The sequence below is a fragment of the Chrysochloris asiatica genome, unplaced genomic scaffold (assembly GCF_000296735.1).
Source record: "Chrysochloris asiatica unplaced genomic scaffold, ChrAsi1.0 scaffold00199, whole genome shotgun sequence".
In the NCBI taxonomy this organism is placed as follows: domain Eukaryota; kingdom Metazoa; phylum Chordata; class Mammalia; order Afrosoricida; family Chrysochloridae; genus Chrysochloris; species Chrysochloris asiatica.
In genome coordinates this window covers 3711839-3736397 of record NW_006408717.1, presented here as the reverse complement: position 1 = coordinate 3736397, position 24559 = coordinate 3711839, and the positions used below count along the sequence as shown (strand labels likewise).

The 24559-nt window shown below is 38.6% G+C and overlaps 1 protein-coding gene across 8 annotated transcripts in view; it reads left to right on the top strand.

Annotated features, from left to right (window-relative positions):
• Window positions 1-24559, top strand: part of APP (amyloid beta (A4) precursor protein) — a 374547-nt gene that overhangs the window by 332668 nt on the left and 17320 nt on the right. For 5 of the 8 annotated variants that reach the window (XM_006872475.1, XM_006872472.1, XM_006872473.1 and 2 more), the window contains 3 exons: window positions 5207-5260; window positions 12135-12235; window positions 17200-17346. In XM_006872475.1, coding sequence (XP_006872537.1) covers window positions 5207-5260; window positions 12135-12235; window positions 17200-17346 — 302 coding nt within the window. The remainder of the gene's footprint in view (window positions 1-5206; window positions 5261-12134; window positions 12236-17199; window positions 17347-24559) is intronic. The other 3 variants (XM_006872474.1, XM_006872471.1, XM_006872469.1) reach the window with 1 other exon arrangement.

The following is a 24559-nucleotide window of genomic DNA, read 5'->3' as shown; positions in this document are numbered from 1 at the left end:
GTAGAAATACAGAAAGGAACTATCACACAAAAGCAGTTTCCTGAAATCCAGAAGTTTGACATTTTACCCTTCTAATCCTGAATGCTGTCCTCAATATAAACACTATTTTCTTGTCCCTGAAACATAATTACCTAGACGAGTTGCAATCAAGTCACCTCCAAGTCATGACAACCCCATGTATGACAGAGTAGAACTGCGCTCCGACAGGGTTTTCAGTAGTTGATTTCTTGAGCAGTAGATTGCCAGACCTTTCAGTTAGCAGCTGAGCATGTTACAATTCCCCAAAATTAAATGACAAAACAGTGAAATCTCAGTCAAGTTAAGAGGCATTAGTAAAATGTATGCATTTTTTTCTCTCTTACCAAAAAAAAAAGACTGGATTAACTACAATGGATTTTTCCAAAGTAAAGGCCAATAGCAAAACAATTTGGAGATACTGTAGAGCAATGAAGTCTACTCAAAAGTGGGCTCTGAGAATAAACTGCATATGACTACTAGGTTCAGATTCCTAACAGCACACATTGTTATATTAACCCTTGGACAAGAATTCTATTGCCAAAATGCCCATCTGGTCCTTGACTTCATACAAAGAGCTGGTACTATTCTTGTTAAATAAAGATCTGTGGTTGATAAACAGCAAAGTCTCACATAAAAGTGTTGGGAGACAATAGTACTTAAGACATCAGGTTCTTGAGTTGTGGTCCATAACACTGTCAGAACCAATACCCATTTTGTAACATATCTTTAAAGTCTCTTTAATAAACTTTAAATAAAATTGACCAAAAAAGTTTGGAAGGAGAAATCAATATATTGGACATAATTTATAATTTATGTTAGAATATGTAAGTGCTCGGATCCAACTAGTCGTGAAAACAGTGGTATAGTCAGGTGTCTGTCCCTCTATGGATGACACAGATGCAGATGCAACAAAACAGGGGGCTGTTTAGATGATTCCGATTCTATGAGCAGTTTTAGTAATAAGATTTTTAAAAATAGTGAACACCTCTTTTAAGCTCTGAATAATCCATTCTTGTCTCCATTTATCCAGTGATATTATTGTTGCTGTAGTTGTTAAATGCCATCAAATCAGTTCTGACTCATAGCGACTCTGTATAGGAGTTCTAAGGAACGGCTAATGGATTTGAACTGCTACCCTGTAAGTTAGCAGTCCAGTGTTTCCTAGAAAAATCAGTTTATATTAAAAACTGTAAAAATGCTTTGTATTTCTCTATACAGCTGTGTTAGGTTCCAGACTCACATAATCATAAACAATTAACTGCGAGGATGGCACAGGACCAAACAGTGTTTTGTTCTGTTATACATAGGCTCTCTATGGGTCAGAACTGACTCGACGGCACCTAACAACCACAATAATTGGTCCCCAGGCACTAAAACCCAATGGGAACCTCCTTTCTCCTAGTCATAACAATGACCAAAAACATCTCCCATTCCTCCACATTCCCGAATGCCATGAATCTTGAGTTTTAATCCCAGCTCTACTGGCAGATCACGGGCAAGTTACTTAGCTTCTCTGGCTGCTTCTTAATCTGTAAAACAAAATTGGCATTAGTGCCTAACTCAACAATATCATTTGAGCATTAAATGAGACTGCATGGTAATCTCTTAGCAATGTGTCTGCTATTCTTGCTGTTAGCTGCTCTTTAGTGCATCCCAACTCATGGTCACCCCGTGAACAGCAGAGCAAAATGCTGCCTAGTCCTGCATTGTGCCCATGATCAGCTGCAGATCAGGCTATTTTGATCCATTAAGTTTTTCATTGCTTGATTTTTGTTCCTTGTTGGTCTTAATCTGGAAGCTCCACTGAAATCTATTCAATATCGTAGCAACAAAGATATTATACACTGGTAGCTTTTTTTAAAAAAATGAAACCAGTATCCTATCAGAAATACATAATCAGCCTGTGGCAAGAAGATTCATTCAGTTGGCCCAAGTAATGTATCCTTCTTGTTGTTAAGTGCCATTGAGTTGGTTCTAACTCATAACAATCCCTAATAGGGTTTCTGAAGCTGTAAATAGTTGGGAGAATCGAAAGCCTCATCTTTCTCCCAACAGAGTGGCTTAGTGGTTTGCAGTCCAGTGCTTATCCTACAGAGTCACCACACTCCCAAATGTATCCTTCATATATAAATATACCACACCATATATGTGGTGTGGTAGTTGTGTCCCATGGAGTTGGTTCTCATAAAAGTATGTATATAAAATTTCACCTTTTCTTCACTTCCCTAGGCCTTTCCCCCAGGATCTTGTTTTTTGTTTATTTCTCATTTCACACATAAAGCTATTTAAAATACCTAAAATTCTCAAAAGGCTTTCATTTCATTGTTCATGCAATCCTTACCACCAGAAATTTCAAACACTAAAATCATGTTATTTTTCTTAAGAAAAATTGGTTGAATCTAGAAGGCAAGTTATATATTCAGGCAGTCTTTTAATGACATTTTAAAAAATTAACAAAGTTCTCACAATATTATAGCCTCTTAAACAGCTGCAGTTGGCTGTGAGGAATTTTAATTCTATGTATTTCAGATCCACAAAATCTAAGTGGCTGAAACAAAATGAAGGTAATGTTAAAGGACAGTTGTTCTCATGGGTCATGATAATAGTATCTGATGGAAGCATATGTGTCAACAGGAGCAGTCTGTGTTGTATTTCTCATTACTATCTGAGGTAACCACTACAAGATCAACATCGAATCAGTTACTACTAGAGTACAGTGTCTTTGTGGCCCATTGTCTGTCTCTTTGTATATAATATGTGTATATATGCATACATACACACACGCATTTAAAAAGGTACAACAGGTTCTTGTAAGATTGATTACATGTATATATTTGCTGAGTAAAGTTTCTCTCTGGTATATTTGTTTGTTTTTGTTTTCTTTGTTTTTCAGTTTAATAATATAGCTAACAGAACCCGGTAGAATGGAATGCCTGTACTAATGATGTAACTGTTGATTTCTATGATTACCACTCTGTCCCTTGTTTGCTCTTTGAGTGTGGTTTGCTGTGTTCTTACGCAACTGAAGCATCACTTGGAAAACTCATACTCAGGAAATTCTCAGAAAGTACAATGTTGTTGTTGTTGTTGTTAAGTACCATCAAGACAGTTCCAAATCATAGCAACCCTGTATAGGATTTCCAAGGAGCAGCTGATAGGTTTGATACACAGACCTTTCACTTAACAGTCTATTGCTTATCCTACAGCAACACACCAGGACTCCAAAAAGTACAATCCTTCAGTCACCTCCAATTGCAAAGAGTAATAAAGTTACTCACTACATATTATTACAGATGGGGAAAAAAGAGGAATTATATATAGAGAGTGAGAACCTTTACTTCATTGTGTATCTATGTATCTGTCTTATTCTAATACACAAAATACTGGAGCTTCTCACAGCAATAGTTGGTACAGAATATTCAACAATTAGGCTATTTATTAAATGCAATTTAGTATTTGAAAGTTTTTGTTATAAATTGTTTTAATTATTTTAATTTCTTCCTTACTTTATTTATAAGGTACAGCCTCAGAAATGATCATTTATTCTGTCTCTTACATTGTAAATGTTGGAACCTGGGTTGAAACAAGGACAGCTCACCCTCAACCCTCCTTCCTCCTCCACCATGCTGCCAGCATCTGCAATAAAGAGCCAAACCACTTTTCTCCTCCCTTGTTTTTAATTGTTGAAAAATATGGATAATGCAACACTTGCCAAGTTAACACTTTTCACGTGTACAATTCAGCAACATCAGTTACATCAATCATGTTGTGCAACCATTGCCAATATCCGTTGCTAAATTTTCCATCACCATAAATAGAAACTCAATGCTGCCTAATCAGTGATTTCCCCTTTCCCTGCCTTCTGTCCCTGGTAGCCACTAATGAACTTTGATCTCTACACAGTTACCTATTCTAGGTATTTCATATGGGTGAGATCATGCAGTATGTGTCTTTTGTGACTGACCTGCTTCATTTACCATTGCTTCTCTCTTGTTTCATCCCAATTTCTTAATGCTCTCCGGAACATTGTTTACTTGCATTTCTTCTCATATTTTAAATACTTGGCTTGCTGCAGCTTTCTTCCCCTCACTGTTCCTGCCAGTGTGTGTCATTCAAAATTGATTTGGGCTGATCATCCCACCTTTGACTGCTTGCGCTTTGTACATTAGGAAGCTCTCTGTATTTTTGTGGAAGTTGCTGATCCTGTCATCATCTCATCGAGCACACATGGCCTTCAACTGTGCTCTCTTTTCCTTACCGTCTTACGTTTTCATTGTCCAGACTTTACCAAAGGGGCTTTTTCCCCTCCCTTGCCTGCATTTGCTCCTTGTCTCCTTATCAACCCTAAATGCTTTGTTGCTCTCTCCATCACTTGTTTCTTCAAAGACCAGTCAGTGTAAGGTCAAGGTATTCTTTTGAAAAGTCCAGATAATGGTGAGCAGTGTTGGTCACTACTGTGTCATCTATAATGCTGCATTTCTGCTTACTTTGTTTGGGTCAGACCCAGAATATACTCAAAGAAAAAAATTATTATTAAAGTCAACAAGTAATGGAAGGAACTGTTTACATTTCACACATTTTGACAGTATGTCATCTACCAAATGGAAACCAATCTTTTTTATTTAAAAAAAGGAGAAACTTCTACCCAGGACCTAGTCACAAATGTAATCCACTCAATGACAAATTACGTGGTGGAGCTTTCCTCTCCCGATAAATTCTTATTTGCATTTCCCCTGGAGGTCTAACCAAGTCCTTTCCTAGTTAATTAACTGTAAAGTAAGATAAGATTGTATGGTTGTAAAAGGAGGTCTCTTTAAAGGTTTTCCACTGGACTGGTTGTAAGATATTGTATTTCTAATCAAAAGCCAAGAAACTATCTCTAAGTAGCTGAGAGGAAAATCCACATTCCCAACCCCTCTTCTTTGATGTCAATGCCTATCCTGGGGACTGTTTTTATTAGAAAACTAAGGAGTGGGATTGACACATCAATGGCCGATAAACCTTTTGAAGTGGTACCCCTCCCATTCCTTTATGTTTGGGATTAACTCACTGTGGTTCTTTTCCAGCTGCTCTTTTTTTTATAACTTGTTGATTGCACTTGCTTTTCTTTGCTCTGTGTTCCAGAGCCATAACTTACCGTCTTGATTTGTCTTGTTTGCTTTCTGTGCATCTTGCTTCCTGTGCCCAGTTGAGCCTGTTGACGCCCGCCCTGCTGCCGACCGAGGACTGACTACTCGACCAGGTATCTGACTCGCTTAACTTGTCTACCTATCAGCATCTTGTGCTTGAGCTGGAGAAGGCGCCACCCCCTTTCTTCCTGATAAGTCTCTTTAAAGTATAAATCCTGCAAAATAGAAGTTGAAATGACTATGGAAAGCAGATGCTTTTTTAATTCCCCCTTTGCATTTTCTTACACTTCATTTCCCAAGTTCCTAATTAAGTAATCTATTTTTGTGTTTCTGAGCTTAAAACAGTAAAGAGACTCCTTTCAAAGTTCTTTGTTTTTCTTTTCTACCTTTCTCCCTCTCTCTCTTTCTCTTTTTTTTTTTTTTGAAACTATAGAGGTGTGGAGAACCTGTCCTCAAAATATGGAAGCCCACACTGATTCAGAGTTCATATGGTGGTGGCTCAGTTGCTGCTGCGAACATTGCTTCTTTCATTTCTTTTATGGTATCCGGAAGGGTTCATTTCCAACTGAACACAAACTTCAATTGTTAACTGAGGGAGACATTATTTCCTAAAAATATCAGAATTGGGACATCTCTAGAGCCAGAAATATTTACTTTTTCTCCCTTTTGACTTATATATATACTTATTCCCGATGAGTGACTAATATAACACAAAATTATGCATATGCATAATTTTGCACACCAGCCCTTTTATTGTTTACATTACTTACAAATCCCATTAGTACCAAAATAGACACTTCTTTGTATAGTTTCCCAAGTATTAAGAAGAAACTCATTTTCACCCTTTGTTCTGTACTTCACTTTTGCCTTAAAGTTAGTTCTTTTAAGAATAATTTCATCACACCACAACAGAAGCTCCTATATGCCTGCTATCTGTTCCAAACACAAGGTTGACCTGTTGATAAGACCCAATGTTGTCAGTACATCAAGAAGAGAAGGGAAGTTACCATATGGATAAGTTGGTACACTCTGGGAGACTTTTCTCCCAACAGCTCTTATCTCCCCATATTTGTTTTCTTCTTTATTGTCATAATGTCTCTGTGCAGTGGTCAAGGAACATAGAATTAACCACACTTGAAGATCTTAACACACAAAGTTCAACCTTAGCTCCCAGGTGGAGACAGAATCAACAGCACAGTCAGGAGTAAGCTTTGCCTCTCTCAACTCAATGCAGGTTCAAGTCACATCTGCCTTCCAACCTGTCACTGATTGGAAGGCTCTCAGAGTCTGCCTGGCACCATCTTTATGCCTTGTGCTCTAATTCACAGCAATAGCAAGAGACAGTGGAGTGACACTTCTTGACAGCTGATCTAGTTGGTTTTATGAATCTCTGTCTGTAGGACTCCTAAAGGAAAGTTAAATGATCATAAATTGGAAACAGGTTTGGCTCACATAATGTCCTCCTTATTGCCATTGCCATTGCCACAGAGTGAATTTCACAGAACCAGGAGTTGATGTTCCCATCCGGCTCAGCTGACTGCTGGTGGGGCCAAAGGCTGAGTGAGGGTCAGTTCAGTTCTGTTCAAACTGCAACCAAGACCAATCCAGAGAGTGATCTTTGCTTTGGGATTTTCTTCATGGCACTACATACTGTATTTTTAAAGGAAGAGTACTTTTCACCTATAACTGTAAAATATGATTTAGAAGCACTCACTGAACTAATTAAGTTCCTACATTGGATAAAGTGGATGGACCTATATACTTCTATGGAAGTGTCCAAGAAGAGTGACATCAACAAAGTAGTTTTGTGTTTTTCCTTTTTTAAATTCTAACATGAGAAGGAACTTTTTCCAAAAGTTTTTAAACAAATTGATTTGTTTTAAGGGGCTAGCTGGTGGTAAATAGCAACTTAAAACCTTTGTTGCAGCAGCACCCTGAAAAACTTTTAAATGCATATTATTTCATTTTGATATTTCACAAAGATCAATGTACAACTCAAAAATGCTATAGAGGGTCAAAAGAAGTTAACTGTTAAGGTTCCTGCTATCCGGAGCTTGAAATAGAGTAGAAGGAATGCAATTCACATATTTTTAAAGGTGAGATGGAATTAAGAAGACAGGAAAATACAAAGCAACATCAAGTGTAAGCAAGCAACCCTGTTCTCTGTGATATGAGCAGAGGGACCAATAACCAGGGGACTTGCTGGAGGTGAGTTTCAAGAGAGGCTTTAGAAGTTTTGTAATATACAGATTGACAGAGAGGGACTCTAGATATAGATGAGACAATGACCTTGATGACGATTGCTTTATAAAGCTTGAGTTCTCCCAGCAGAAGATATGCCATATGAGGGATCTGAATGCTTAGATATTAAATAAGGAAGATTCTAGTTAAGGTATGTTTATAAATGTATATGTTTCTGGATCTGTATTAAGATATGTTGCTGTTAATTGCTGTCGAGTTGATTCCAACCCATAGCAACTTTGTATAGGGTTTCCGAGGAGTCACTGACCTTGCAGTTCAAACCAACCTTGTAGTCCAGCACATTAACCCGCAGAGCCACACCTGGACTCCAGTATTAAGATACAGACACATTCCATTTGTGTGTGTGTGTGTGTGTCAATCTCAAGCATTTGGACTAATTTCCCTGTGTTTTGTAGCATTAGTAAATCGTGACACTTTTTGAGACCACACATTTGTTTCTAATGTGCCTAATTATATCTTTAGACTTTCTAAACTTAGAAATCCTTCCCAGCATTGTCATAGGCTAGCATTCAAATGATGCCATCATTTTTGAATAGTCATTTATCTGCTATTCCCTCCTTCTCCTAGCCCCTGGCAACCACTAATATACTTTCTCTCTGTGAACTTGCCTATTCTGGATATTTCTGGATTGTTGTATATTGGAATTATACAATATGAATGTTTCCTTATTTTGAAACAAGTAAGAAAATGTGTTTTTTTGGATTGTTATTGTTCTTTTGTTTTTTTATCACTAACCTCCCCATTTCTGTATAATCATTATTAAGGGAAATTACTTCTCTGAAAAACCAGGTAACTTGTACAGCGTAGGTTCAAGTAGGTAACAAGGAAATTTCAGTGACGATTTCTGCCCAAAGTGGCTGGAGCTAGAGTGGCCATTACAATTACACTATTTCCAGGAAAAATATAGACTCTGAAAGCAACCTTTACACCATTTGACAAGAATAAAGAAGGAAAAGACATTAGCACACTCTGGACTTAGGGTGGAAAGCTAACCCCTTTCATTATAGTGCATTACCACTCTTCTCCCATCCTAACCCGAGGCCATGGAAGAGGTGTGAAGAAAGACATGCCTTCCTTGGCTCCCAAATGAACAAGCACCTCTTCCACACATTATGACTTACAGGAAAACAGAACTAGAGCTGCCAGGAGTTGGAATGGAATCAGCACAACTCAGAAAAGGCTGAGCCTGTAAACCAAGGTCACTGCAATTTATTTAAAGCTAATCATCACTTTTCATGATGTGGTGCTGTAGGATCAGCACTGGACTGCGAACCACAAGGTCAGCAGTTCAAACCCACCAGTTGCTCCTGATAAACCCTATACCAGGTTACTCTGAGACAGAACTGACCCAACAGCACTTAACAGCAACTACAATATCAGCTTATTGTTAATATTTCCTTATAGACAAGCATGTTAGCTTCAGTCCCCTTCTACTGAGATTTGCTTTATATGTAGAAAATCTTATAATTAAATGGCATGTTGTTGTTGTTGTTAAGTGCCGTTGAGTCGGTTCCAGCTCACATAGACCTACTATAGGGTTTCCAAGAAGCAGCTGGTAGGTTTGAACTGCCAACCTTGCAGTTAACAGCTCAGTGCTTCTCCTGCATCGCCACACCAGGACTATACTTGCTAATTAAAAATTAACTAGCAAGAATTATTTCTCTTGCGTGTCTGAAATTATTGAGCTTTAAAGATTAATTATCCATAATTCTGAATTGTTACATGAGTTTTCATTTTTTTTAAGTATTTGGCCATCAAAAGTATTCTCGGGATGCTTTCAGAAATGTCATGAGCTTATAAAATTGTTAGTGTAGAGATCATTCTCTACTTGTTTTTCAGGATAGTCATTTGGTCCCACAGATGTCAAAAGGAAGACTGTCTAAGAGAGCTTTTTAAAAATCTTAGAAATACAATTTTAACTATTGATTTACTAGATCCTGATGACAGAGATATCACAATGGTTATTCAAAGGCCTCAAATTTTAAGAGGGCTGTGTTGTTGTTGTTAAGTGCCGTCAAGTCAATTCCAACCCACAGCGACCCTGTATAGGATTTCCAAGGAGTAGCTGGTGAGCATGAACTGCCAACCTTGCACTTGAAACGGCTTTACAGTCTGGCGCATTAACCTACAGTGCCACACTAAGAGGCCTGTAGAAAGATAAAAATCTGTAAACAAAAAGAGCTTTAGTGCCACCTCTGCATAAAAATTAATTTCAAGACCAGTAGAAGTCAGCATGAGTGGAAATTTGTGGGAAGAAAATGCTAATAGCAATTTTTAAGTAAGAAAATAAAACTCAAGATAGCCTTACAGCTTGATATGGGGGATGGGAGGTCAATGAGGGGACAGAAGTTAAGAGGCGAGAGAGTAAAGGAAACTGTTCCACTCTGTGCATGTCTTTAATGTCTGTCTTGATGAGGATGATCTGAAAAGAAAACTGAAGTCCACAATAGATTAAGTTGAGAAAAGAAAGCACTAGCTTGCAATCAGACATCAGCTAGAACTGCAGTCATCTTAAGACTCGACTGGGGTGTTGCTGGTCTGTTGCCAAGATGACTCGCTCACAAGGTTGTTGGCCTCAGTTTCTGGCTCTCTCTTGGCAGGATACCTCAGTACCTCACTATGTGAATTTAACTATGAGATTGCTTGAGTATGCTCACAATATGGCAGCTGGCTTTCTTCCCTTAGATCAAGTGATTTAGAAGTAAGTAAGAAAGAAGCCTTAAAGCCTTTTATGATCGACTCTCAAAAGTCACATATCATTTCTGTAATATATTGTTTTTTTAGCAAGAAATCACTACATCCTGCCCACACGTAAGGAAAGAGAATTGAGTACCTGTTGAAAGGAGAAATATTAGCTAATGTTAAAACCATCACATCACTATAGCTAAGTCAACATCCTTCTGACCTAGACAAGGAACAGGCTAAGAGAATTTGAGGAGGATGCAATAGAAAACCACTGTCCTCAGTCTTTGTGGAACTCTGAAGAAAAGAAGAGCTAGGAAGTTAGGAATAAGACAATGTAGTTCTGCCAAGTGAAAGGGAGTGAAAATAGCTGCACATCTACAAGCCAGTTGTAAGCTGACATTGCACTAGGGTCTGATTTTGGATAGGTTATTAAATGGAAGATTGTTGACCAGTGGGACAAGCAATTAGTGATATGTAAGAATCAGCATGGGTTCACTAGGTTGTCAAGTTATTATCCTCATTCCCTCTTTGAACAGGCAACACTGTTAGACATGCACATCAGATGCTGTGAACATTGTACTTTTCAATTTCAGCAACATGTGTGACAAGTTTCAAAGCACCGTATAGATTTGATTATAAGAATGATTACACCACGGGCAAGAAATTAGATCCCAGGGGGCTAACGAAACTGGGAGTGTGTAGCTCAAGTAAAATAAGAATCAGTAGGAACATGATACTTCTCCTTAGGTATCTAAAAACGTGTTCAAGGCTTTTATGTAGAAAGACCAATTAAGGTTTCCTCCAGTAGAAACTGCTCAGAGATAGTTGCAAGAAAACCTGATACTGGCTTAATAGAAGGCCATTCTAATAAGTAAAAACCACCTAATACAGGGGCAAACTGATATCTTTGTCTCTGTTTAAGAAGGAGCTGAAAGTCTCACCATTGGTGGGAATACCAGTGAGTTGTGATTGTCAAAAGTCCCTTTCCTTATAAAATTCTTATTCTTGATACTTACATGCTATACTATGGAAACTGATATTGTATTCTGTCGGTTTTTCTTTAATATGACTTTCCATATACAATTTGAGCTTCAAATTATTGTGTGAATAAAGAAATTCATTAAAACTCATGTTTGAAATTCATATAGCAATATATAGAAAGAAGGAAGAGTTCATAAGTTACAAATTGAGTTGGCTCAAAGTATGCATTATCAAAAATTTTATAACCCAACTTTTTTGCTCAGCAGGTGAACAGTTATATTTTGTATCTATACCTAGAACACTTAACCAAATAAATTATGGTCGATGTGTGCCATTGAGTTAGTTCTGACACAAAGCAACCCTGTATAGGGTTTCCAAGGCAATAAATCTTTAGGGGAACAAAAGCTTCATCTTTCTTCTGAGAAGCAACTGGCAGATTTGAACTGCTGACTTTGAGGTTAGCAGTCCAGCTCAAAATCCACTATGCTATCAGGGCTCCTTAAAAGAATATATGTCATTCACTTACAAATAAATGATATGATATGCTTCACTGCAAAGATACATGAACATAATTTATTTATAATTGGAACAAAGTCCCAGAATAGCAGTTTTGTTCTACCAGGTAATTAATACTCATTTTAATGACTTGTATTATTTTCTCCGAAGAAATGAGAGCACATGGAAAAAATACATAATCAGATATGAAATATATATATATAAAATAAGCCCCTAAGCCAAAGCAGAAAACTCTTGGAATAGCTTGTTTCCCAAGCAGCATTTGACTTCTATTCCCTGCCACCACCTCCCTTTTATAAAAAATTATAGCATATATTTAAAGGAAGTAGAAGCCTTTAGTGTAGATTCTTTGAATCTCTAATTTCTTTTTGTCTAAAATAGATAGTGGTTAAGGTTTTAAATACAGGGTGTCATTTTTCTTGGAAAAAGTTAACCTATTTTCCTCTAGCATCAGGCCCACAAATAAGTTTTTGTTGGCCTCTCTGTTGTAATGTTATTGTTCATAAGGAAAGTTCAATGATTATCATGCTTCCTTTAATTCAGGTTCAGGGTTGACAAATATTAAGACAGAAGAAATCTCGGATGTGAAGATGGATGCAGAATTCCGGCATGATTCGGGATATGAAGTTCATCATCAAAAATTGGTGAGTCAATAATTTACCTCTTTCTGGTCTCTGTTCGTCTTGCCAAATGACCAAATAACTCTTGTTCACCCTATGGCAGAAATCAAGATAAAAGAAAAGATAAAAATAAACCATTTGTCTATACAGTCATAATGAAGACATGAAGAAAAGAGACTGTAGTTCTTTATGACATTCCAATTCTGACCTACGGTGATACCATGAGAATCAGAGTAGAACAGTGTTCTTTGGGGCTTTCTTTTTTCAATAATTTGATGTTAATATTATAAAATATACACAGCAAAAAAGACATAGCAATTCAAATTTCTGTATATACATGAGTGGGCTTCCAAAAATCTATGGAAAATGGAATTAAGAGACAATGGAATTTTTCCCATAACTTTATGAAACCTATTTGTGTTTGTATATGTATGTATATGTGTATATATATATGTATATATGTATATATATATGGTGGCGGTTATGTGCCATGAAGTTGATTCTGATTCATAGTGACTCTATAGAGGGTTTCTGAGGCTGTAAATCTTTACAAGGGTAGTTTTGAACTGTTGACCCTCAAACCCACAGTGCCACACCAGGACTCTCTCTCTATATATATATACATATGTATATATATAAGGAGCTCTGGTAGCGTAGTGGTTACAAATCGGGCTGAGAACCGCAAGGTCAACAGTTTGAAACTACCAGATGCTCCGGGGGAGAAAGATGAGGCTTTCTGCTCCCGTAAAGATTTACAGCCTCGGAAACCCTGTTCAGGGTCGCTATGGGTCAGAACCAACTCGACGGCACTTAACAACAACAACAAGAATATATATATACATATGTGTGTATATATAGAGAGAGACAGAGATATGTGTAGATAGATAGATAGATAGATAGATAGATAGATAGATAGATAGATAGATAGAGAGAGATTGTTATTGTTAAGAATATATACACTCATTAAACAATTTCTACAAGCACAAGTCAGTAACACTAATTACATTCTCATCCTCTTAAAAAAGGAACTTTTATGAAGTAAATATATAATAATCTATAAATTATGTATATCTTTATCTTATTAGTCATCCAGACATCACTAGTCTATCAGCAGAACCCCAAACAGGCTTAATCATAATTACATTTGATTGCCTTTCCTATTCTACTGATTAACTGTCCTGGTAAAACCATAGATTTTCTCTTTTCTTTCCTTACATTTTATTTTTTGGGAATACACCACTTCAACAGCTTCTATATGTACAATTCAATGGCATTGATTATATTCTTCAAGCTTTGTAACCATTCTTACTTTTCCTGTATTGCTCCTCCCTCATTTACATAAACTCACTGCTTCCTAAGGTTCCTATTTAATCATCCCAGTTGTTGTTGTCAATTTGATCCCATATAGATAGTTCTTAAAATGCTCAAGGCAGCCCTTGTTTAATATTAAGGTAAATTACTGTTCGGTTTACAGATGAGTTCAGTGACTATTTTTGGTTTAAGGATTAAAGATGATCTCAGAGCAGTTGTTGTTGTTAAGTGCCCTCGAGTCGGATCCGACCCATAGTGACCCTATACAGGGTTTCCAATGAGCAACTGGTGAGCTTGAACCACTGACCTTGCAGTTCAAATGGCTTTGCAGTCTGGCACATTAACCCACAGCACCACACCAGGACCCAGGGCAATAGTTTCAGGGAAATACATAAAGTTTCCAAATTGCCAGGCTTCTCTTCAGAGGTGCCTCTGGGTGGACTTGAGCCTCCAACCTTTCAGTCTGCTAAATTCATGTAAGACTTTAGATGGAATTAATTATTACATTTTAATTAGCAATTCCTTCTCCTTTCTAGAAATGTTTTACTTTGAATAGCATCCACTTGCAGAAATGTCGGACTTGATAGTCATAATCTTTACATCATTTCCACTTGGCCATTTACTGTACCAATTCTCTGATTTCTTGAAATTATTAATTGCAAGGGCTGTTTATAAATTCCTTTGAGATGCAGAATTATCTTAATGATGTGAGTAGTCTATAGTTAGAATTTGAAGGATCGATATCTGAAATAAACACGGCTTGACGGCACTAAACACTTTTTGTAGCTACCCACTTTTCACATTCACAGCGATAGTCCTTTGATTCTTACCTCTGCTTCTCACCCTTGCTTCCTACTCTGTCTCCCAGCTCCCACGTTTGAAGTGTTTCTGTTTGGAGAGGATCATGGGAACTCGGCCCAGTTGGGCAGAGGCAGGAAGTGAGCAGGACTGCCTGGCGCTATAAGTACTGCTAGTTATCTAAATGTTGGGGCAAGGGAAACAGCACCTTTCTTTTTTAGATGAAATCACTTCTTTCCCCTCAAACATTAGAGTTGGAATGCATGAAAAAGCAGTCCCAGCCGTTGTATAAATCCTCCACCAAAATCTTAGAAATTCAGGTAAATCAAGTCCTAGATTATGTTAGGGTTCTTTCTATTCTATCAGTAAGCCCGGTGTTAGTGGTTGTGATGGTTGTGTGCTGCCATCAAGTTGTTTCCAACTCTGTACAGGGTTTCCGAGGCTGTAAATATGTATGGGAGCAGAAAGCCTCATCTTTCTCCCGTGAAGTGGCTGGTAGATTCAAATATCTGACTATGCTACCAGAACTCCTTGTAAGCACAGTGGTGATATGGTGGTGTTAAGTGCCATTGAGTCAGTTCTGACTTATAGCAACCCTGTATATGGTTTCCAAAGAGTGAGTGACTGGTTAATTTGAAGCACTGATCTTGTGTTTCAAACAGACGTAGCGTCCCAGTACTTATCCTACAGCGCCACACCAGGGCTCCTGTAAGCACAGTTAGGGATTTAAATTAATAAGGCCGTCACTTTATTGCACAGTCACTGGTGAACAGAAATTGGTCATCAGTTCTCACAACGATAGCAGTACTTGGAAAATGTTCTCTCTCAAGCATTTTGCACGTGTGTGTGTGTGTGTGTTATGAGTTGCTTTTTTGAGAGTAGAATAAAATAAAATGTGAAGTCCTAATACTGAGCTCCAATACAAGTGCCTTTAAAGAATTGTGTGTACTCTCTTCACTCTGAATCACGGTAGCAAATCAGAACTGAAGTTTGGTTTCAGATGTGCACTAACTAACCCCAGTGACCTTTCTGTGAGAAGCATGTAGCTTTAAAGTGTGTAGTATTTGTTAGCAAGCTAATCCTGTATCTATGACAATGAAGTCAGAAGTGCTCTTGATCTGACTGGTGCAGAAAAGGTTAAAAATATATGAAAAACAACTGGGGGAACTGCTGAAGACTGCTGAGTATGTGGGGCAGAAAGCTGAAGATTAATATGCTGATTTGCATTTTATGGGCCTGTGTCATCGAGGCCCATCTCTGCAATTACCCTAACTCCTGTAATGCGACAGTGAATAATGGCACCAGCAGCAACTGGGAGAATCAGCTCCCTCTACTGAGCTAGTTGATAAGATAATGTACTCTAATTAGTGCAATGAATATTACAAAATTACAGTCTTTTCTAAAGATATAGCAAGATGTCCAGACTTGCATTTACTCCTGATTACCTCAAACTGGAATCATTAGCTAATTAATGATTCTCTTTTTATGACTATGTTTAATTAGTAGTTGGTTTACTAAGAAGAATTATAATGAACAATTTCTAATTTGGTTTGCAGATATACCATGAATACAGCCATTTTAGAAATTTGCTCTATTTTCTGTTTTATATTGCCTTACCAGACTATTGCGACGTTAGTTTTAACTATGTAAATTTGTCTTTTTTTTTTTTTTTTTTAAATACTTTATGGAGGCTGTATTGGAAGGATTATTTGGGGAATTTATATAACAAATGTGATGTATGTGTGTTTAATAATAGCTTTAAGATCACGTCCTTATATAATGAGATGATAAAATGCCAATGTGCTTTTGTAAATCCATGTCAGTGGATAAAATGGAAAGATAATGATTGCTTTTATTTTATAAGCAATATGAAGAAATGTCACCCATTGAATTTATCATACTCATTACACTTCCTCTCTACAGTGTCCTCCAAATTCTTTTTATCTCTAATATAAATAAACAGCAAGAACAAAGCAATATATTTTTATTTTAGTTTCTAGAGATGACTTGCTAAAAATGTGCGAGTTAATGTGTGGCTATTGAAATTCTTATCTCTCTGCTTACTGTTTCTTGGCTTTGAAATGACTCCTTAAAGCATTATGCCTCTCAAGGTTAATTAATATCCGGCTGAATTATTTTGGTTTAAAGTAAATAGCAAGAGGCCTTTTTCTCCTATCTGAACACTGTTGTTTCATAATGCTTATTCTTATCCATTAAAAATGTCCCTCTCTCCAAAGAAATTAGGGCATTTCCAGGTTTTTGAAGCACATTGTTTAGAGTCCATCCGGTCTTCTAGTTCTAAACCTGCTGTGGTTGAGGAAATGCTGACCTCCTTTCATAATTATGATCCCATCTTTTATAGTTTTTGATAGAACCAAAAGCTATCCTCCTACCTATCACAGAATGTTCCACCTATCAAAGGGTTTCAGGTCCCTGTAAGCTGCTGCTATGCCTTTCTAATGACATGTGGGAGAAAAGTAGACTTCCTAAAAATGGAGAAGCTACATGGTTCCTTAGGCTGTTAATTGTCATTCTTGGTAAGTAGAATAGTGACTTTTTTTTTTTTTTTTGCAAGTAAGTACCAAATAATGAAATGGTCAACCAACTCAAACTTAGAATGTAAGGTTGAGTGAGGACAGAAAATGTACGGACACTTCTCACGTGGTTGGGGGTTATGTGCCGTGGAGTCGGTTCCGACTCATAGCAACCCTGTATAGGGTTTCTGAGGCTATAAATCTTTATGAGAGTAGAAAGGTTCATCTGGTAGTTTTGAACTGCTGATCGTGAGATAAGCAACCTGACTCGTAACTATTACACTTAACATAGCTCATCTAAATGTCTCTTGCAATCACATTTCTTTTTCTTGATTTGTTTTCAAGGTATTCTTTGCTGAAGATGTGGGATCAAACAAAGGTGCAATCATTGGACTCATGGTGGGCGGTGTTGTTATAGCAACAGTGATTGTCATCACCCTGGTGATGCTGAAGAAGAAACAGTACACATCCATCCATCATGGTGTGGTAGAGGTAGGTAAAATTGACTGTGTGTTTGCAAGTAGTCAGTTAAAGACTATGAGGAAAAATATGCTTTGCATTAGATATCATACAAGTATCTCTTCTTTGAAGGGAAAAATGTATATTTATATAAATATTCCTTCATAGTGCTCAGGTTGTAGCTCTTCTTTCCTGTCTTTGACTCTCACTCATTCTAGTTGATGCTAAGTGTTATGGCATTGGGGTTTGCATTGCTACCTCAAACTACAATTTGTAATGTTGCTGTTGTTGTTGTTGTTAAGTGCCATGGAGTTGGTTCTGACTCACAACCATGCTGTTTAGGGTTTCCAAGGAGCAGCTGGTAGGTTTAAACAACTGGCCTTGTGGTTAGCAGTCCAGTGCTTATCCTATAGCACCCCACCAGGACTCCATAATTTGTAATGGAATGATCAAAATAATACTAGTGATAATGTTAGGCTTAAAAAAACATTGTGATTACCTTCAAATGATGATGCTTTTAAAAAAAAAATAGTCGTCAGAGATTAGAAATGAAAAAGACAGTGGGAAGTAGTTCTTTTCAAAACCTTTTCATATTTACATATTTTTTCTTGGGTGCTGTTTTGTTTTGATATATTTTAGGGCCAGGATCTTCAATAGTCTTGTCTGTAAGCAAAACCAGATCACAGGAAATATTAGTGATTTTCAGTAAAGAATACCACCTTTAAAATTTCACAGAAAATCACATAGTACTAAATGACTAAGGAAAACATTAATGTTGGTAAGTGCTGTCCATAGCAACCCAGAATAGGGTTTCTGAGGAGCGGTTGGTGGCTTTGAAACATGGATCTTGTGTTTAGCAATCTAATGCTTATCCTACAGTGCCACACCAAGACTTAAAACATACTCGATTATAATTCAACATGTTGTTGAACATATTACCCTGCACTTTCATCTGAAATGTTGTTGTTGTTGTTGTTATGTGCCGTGGAGTCGGTTCCGACTCATAGTGACCCTGTACAGGGTTTCCGAGGCTGTAAATCTTTATGGGAGCAGAAAGCCTCATCTTTCTCCCGCGGAACAGCTGGTAGTTTCGAACTGCTGACCTTGTGGCTTGCAGCCTGATTCGTAACCAGAGCTCCTTTCATCTGAAATAGTGTAATGTTTTTAGGGTGTCAGTATGGCAAGACTTGAAGTGGAAAGAAGACACAAGTGACAATTATAATTAATGTGCAGTTATGATTCAAATCACCCACCAGCTGCTCCTCGGAAACCCTATGCAGTGTCCGACGAGGCACTTAACAACAACAGCAATGCTTCATTTAGAATCTTTCTCCCCACAGGCCAATTGGTGACTAACAGTGTGTACAGCACAGGAATGGGTTATATAACAACTCCTCTGAAACCTCCTTCTAAATGCAAACTAAGGAAAACTTTCCAAATAAGTTCTTCTCATGCATTTAAAATACAATTCTGGCAGAGGGAAAAACTTAACAGTATATGCAGATTTTTAATAAACTGTCTATCGTTATTGTTGTTAAGTGCCATCAAGTTAGGTCCCACTCATAGGGTTGGTTTCTAAGGAGCAGTTGGTGGGTTTAAACTGCCACCTTGCAGTTCAAATCAACCTCGCAGTCTAGTGCTTATCCTATAGTGCCATGCCAGAACTGTCTATTAAAGTAAGAGAATTAATGCATCTTGAATAAGCGGGATTTTTAGAGCTGAAAGAGAGATCTTTGCTCATATTGCTGTTACTAAGTTTCCTTGAGTCAGTTCTGACTCACAGCGACCCCATGTGCAACAGAATGAAACACTGCCTAGTTCTGCACTCTCCTCAGTCTTTACTATATTTGAACCCATTGTTGAAACCAACATGTCAATCCAGTCATCTAAATAAAGTCCAGTGAATAAAACGCCTCACTGCTCCTATGTGCCGTCAAGTCAATTCCGACTCATAGTGACCCCTGTATAGGGTTTCCAAGGCTGTCAACTTTATAGCAGCAGAAAGTTGCATCTTTCTCCAGTGAAGCGACTGGTGAATTCAAACTGCTAATCTTGTGATTAGCAGCCCAACACTGTATTACCAGGGCTCCTGAAACTCCTCACTAACCTCAAGGAATTGTGTTCCAAACCAGTCTTGATTATAGGCATGCAGGAACAGTGTAAGTAAATTAAATTTGTGGTGAAGCCAGAAACCTCATTTTATTCAGCACTTAAAATCCTCGCAAACTAATTGTTTACAGGAGTTGCTGATGGAAACAGTTTTGAGGCTAATTTCCCCTGTTCATATTGAGGTGGATGTTCTAAAGAAAAGGGCAATGAATGAAATGAGGAAACAAGGCAGCCAGGTGGGAACAAAATGGATGATTCACAGACTAGATTATAAGCATATAAACAATGATGCATGAACAGATTTGGAGTTTGCTTTTCATAGTAGTATTTTTAAGCTTGTGGACCTCAGAAGAGTATTGTTGTTGTGAAGTGCCGTCGACTTGATTCCGACCCATAGCGACCCTGTATAGGGTTTCTAAGGAGTAGCTGATGAGCGTGAACCACCGACCTTGTAGTTCAAACAACTTTGCAGTCTGACGCATTAGCCCACAGCGCCACACATTAGTGTCAGTTTATCTTGTTTCTGTTCAGAACATTTTTTTTTTCTTATTGCACATTTGGAAAACTAAAAAATAGTTTTCATACTTGAGTGTTTGAAAAACCCCTTCTTTTATTTTATGAAAATATAATGGCATCTCTTAATTGTCTTGGACTAGTGAAGGTGCCCAAGAGGTAGCTTCCATCTGCATAGTTTCTATCAGTCCCGGCTCCTGTCACTGGAGAGACATAGGCCAGAGAGCCCACTGGTACTGGGCAGAAAAGTGAAGACTTTGGAAGGGTCAGGCTGTGCATCAAACTTGCCAGGTAGCTTTCTGAGATAATACATCTCCAAATCGCACTCTAAATACAAAACATAACCATACCACAAAGAAATTTCAGATTCAGTTCCAGACCATTACATAACGTTAGTGTCGCAATATACATTAGGGGCTTCTCAATGCATATAAAAGTTATGTTTACACCATACTGCAGTCTATTAAGTGTGCGATAGCATTATGATAAAGTTTGAAAATGGTGCCGACAGACTTGCTTGACACAGGGTTGCCATAAAAATGCAATTATCTGTGAAGGGCAGTGTATGCCTATATACGAAGTCTCCAAATAAGAGGCCAGAAATTTCAGTGTTAAATTTCCCCAGCTGAATCTGGCTTGCAGACAGGATTAAGAATCGATAACATAAAGTACTAGTACTCCCTCCTTTTAGTTCTCGCTTCCTCATATCAGTAAGTAAACCTTGTTGTTGTTAAGTGCCGTTTAGTCAGTAAACTAGTGATTCAAACCAACCTTGCAGTCCAGTGCAGATTTTAGAGGGATATAAATTGTATTGACTCAACTCTTGTTCAGTTCTGCATCATCCTCAGTATCACCAGCATGTTCAAGTGTATTAGTGTGGCCAATATACCAACCCAAGGGGTCTCGTTTGTCCTTATACAGGATCGCTGTGAGTCAGAACCGACTCAATGGCACTTAACAACAACAAAAACACTAGGGTTGTTGCCAGTTGGAGACTTGGTGGTTGCTGATTTGTATTTTTAAACATGAGCTATCAGTATTAATAATGTACTTAGCCATAAGGCTAGTGGTTCATCCCATAAGCCATCAGCCATGCTTTCCCAAGGAGATGACTTTGCTTCACTTTTGCTCCAAGCAGTGAAGCAGGAACCCCTTGATCTGCTGGTCCCAGAGATGGCTGCCCATCAGGGTTCCTCTCTGAATGATGAAAATCATGGCACCCGCTGAATTATCCACTGCTGTGTGCATTCTCATGTGGACCCACAAGCCCTCTGTTTAGTAATAGATGGAACTTTTCAAACATACAGTGGCACTGAATAGTTGAAGGTGTACATTGTTTCCCTTTCCAATCCCCTTTAATTAGAAGGGGTGGTAGCAGACAATTTCTCTATTGTGGTGTGTAAAAGAATCCCTCTCATGGAGCTGACCATTGTAATACCAGAAATGAACCCATTGTCATTGATTTGATTCCAAATCATAGCAACCCTGTAGGACAGAGTCTAGCTGTCACATCTTTCTCCCATGGAGCAACTGGTGAGTTTGAACCACTGATCTTTCAGTTAGCAGCCGAGCACTGCCACCAGGACACCTTAACACAGAAGATGCCCATCCCCAAATCATCTCATTAATGGTTTATTTAAGAGGAGAGTGACTTGTGTGGTTTTATGTGGAACTATGGTATGAGTTTTCTGGCGAATGTGCACCATACTCATGACTACATGAATGTAAGGGTCCTTTCTCCCTACCAAGAAGTTGACCACCCAGATTGAGGGACCTAGCAATACTAATGTGGGTTTTAGTAAAACAGCCTGAAAGAATCATCAGGTTCAATTGGAAGCAAAGGCAGGGAAGAAATGAAAGTGGGCAAGAAATCTATAGGTTGCTTAAAATGAATGGCATGAAGAGAAATTAGAAAGTCAAAGACAAGAATAAAAATGATGACAAATGAATAGCAAAGGAGTTTCTAAATCTACCTGAAATATAACTCGTTATTGGCAATAAGCATAACTAGGTATCATTATAAAGAGATGTAATTATAAGGAAGAAAATGAACAAATAACATGTTAATGTTGTTAAGTGCCGTGGAGTTGGTTCTGACCCATAGCAACCTATATAGTGTTTCCAAGGAGTGGCTGGTGAGTTTGAACTGCCAACCTTGCAGTTCAAACTGACCTTGTGGTCGAGTGTTTATCCTACAGCGCCACACCAGGATGCCATTGTTGAACAGAAAACCAACACTGGAAGGTTACTAGGAAGGATGAGTCAAATGACTAACTAGCTTGCCTAGTCTTTACTTTGCTTTTGGTCTCCCTTCCCATCTGCCCTGGCTCCTTTGACGTGGTTACACTCTTTGGTTAATTACATATTTGTTAGTTACCTGATCCTCCTTTTCTCTTGTATCTTGGCCTAACTCAGTACCATGCATAAAGGGACATCCTGTGAGCATGCACCCTGCTGATTATAATGCATAAAATTAAAATGTGTTCACTGTCCCATCTCCAAGCTTAAGTAAATACACCAGAGGCAATATAGAAAGAGAAAAGTATAAACTAAGGAGACTCAAATAGATATTATCTTTGTAGTCTAAATAGCTGCACTATAAATTCCTCTGGATATAGTGAAGGAATAAATGACACCAAAAATCAAGTCCAGGAAGAAAGGAATAGGATATAAACTAATATTCAAAAGTTCTACACAAGCTGTTGGAGGACACATGAATCTGGTTGTTTGGGTCTGTTTTTTTCGTATGTATCATCAGAAGTGAAGGCCATCGGCAGTACAGACATTATCCTGCTCAGCTGTTAACTGCAAAGTTGGAGGTTTGAGTCCAGAGAACCTTTAGGAGAAACGTTTGGTGGTCTCTTTCCAACAATTCAGCCATCAAAAACCCTACTACTCACCATCCTACTCTGACACACATGGCTAACCAGGAGTCAGAATCATTTCGACAACAACTGATTGTCATTAGCAGTAGCCAGCTGAAGACATGCTATGGAACATTTCCAGGAGCACCAGAGTTTCTCAGGAAGACAGTGCATGGCGCCAACCATCTAATAAAAACTTCACATCAATTACTCCAGCTCTCTAATTCAGAAAAAAGAGAGGCTATCAGAGGTGATGTGTGTGTATGTGTATTTGATCTCAGTAAGTGGCAGATGTGTCTGCCTAGCGAGGTGATGGAGATTGTGTCCCTGAATTCCATGTTGTCATGCCTTCCAGAATAAACACCGCTGGTTCAAACTACCCCCCAGCTATGTTTTAAGGGAAATACTATTCAGATGTTAGAGTAGTGATCCTGTCTGCAAGAGGCCATCCTGAGACTAACCTTTGCCTGACGGTCCACACCACTAACAAAGCTTAGCCATAGGAAGAGATCAAAGGGCTTTGCTGAAGAAAAAGGGTGGCTCTTACACAGTGTTCTTCCTCTCATCATTGTTGTTAGCTGCCATTCAGTAGGCCCCCAACTCAGGATGAGACCGCATTCACACTGGAATGAAACACTGTATCATCCCTATGACCAGTTGTGATCCATAGCATTTTTTCACTGGATGATTTTAAGACATAGATTGTCAGGCCTTTCTTCCAAGCCCATTTAGTCGAGAAGCTCCCTTACAACCCATTCAGTACCATACCATCGTGCAAGCCTCCACTGACAGGTGATGGCTTCACATAACGTGTATTGACCAGGAATCAAAGCCAGGTCTCCCACATTGAAAACAAGAATGCCCCCTGCTCTTCCTTTGTTGTTGTTGATAAGTGTCATCACATTGGTTCTGACTCATAGCAACCTTGTATAGAGTTTCTGTGGAGCAGTTGGTGAGTTTGAATCACCAACCCTAAGATTAGCATTCTACTGCTTATCTGACAGCGCCACACCAGGACTTCTTTAAGTGGTAGATATATCCATGGACATGAATACACAGGTCTTTACGTATGGCTTTGGAGGGGTTGGAGATAAAAAGATGCCATTCAAACTCCCTTGGGTGTCATTTTGTGAAGATAATTCCCCCTCTCCCCCTCCCCCAACTCCCCGTGGTTGCTGAGCCCTCTGAAGTCTATGACCTATCTACCCCAATGTAGGAATGGTGAAAGGCGAGCTGCCCTCACAGTGGCAAAGGGTAATGAGGATTAACAAGTAGATTTCACACTAGCATCTGAGACTTGCATTTCTGGCATCTCTTTTGTGTTTGACTTTGGAGTCTGAAGAGAAGATAAGCTATTAAGTTACCAGGTGTTCTGTAAGTTCCATTGTCCTTGATGAATGCAAATGATTGTTGACAGCAGTGTAAAGGTTGATGTGCCTCCTGGAGAAGATAAAAGTAGAATTTTCCAGCAATCAAGTAGCACTAAGATTTCTTTTTTTTAGCTCTGATAGCATAGTGGTTAAGAATCGGGCTGCAGGGCTTCTGTGGACCGGGATGGGGACCTGGTTGGCCAGCAGAGTGGGGAGACCTGGGGACTCTTAGGCCCCGAGTCAGCGGCGTGGCCACAGAGGACTAGAGTGGAGAGTGAAGCTACCAGCTGATAGGAAGAGAGAGAATACACACAAGAACACCCACACCTGCAGATGGTATCCACGTGACCTGGCCCCCATGAATGGATGATCAGAACTCAACCAGGAAAA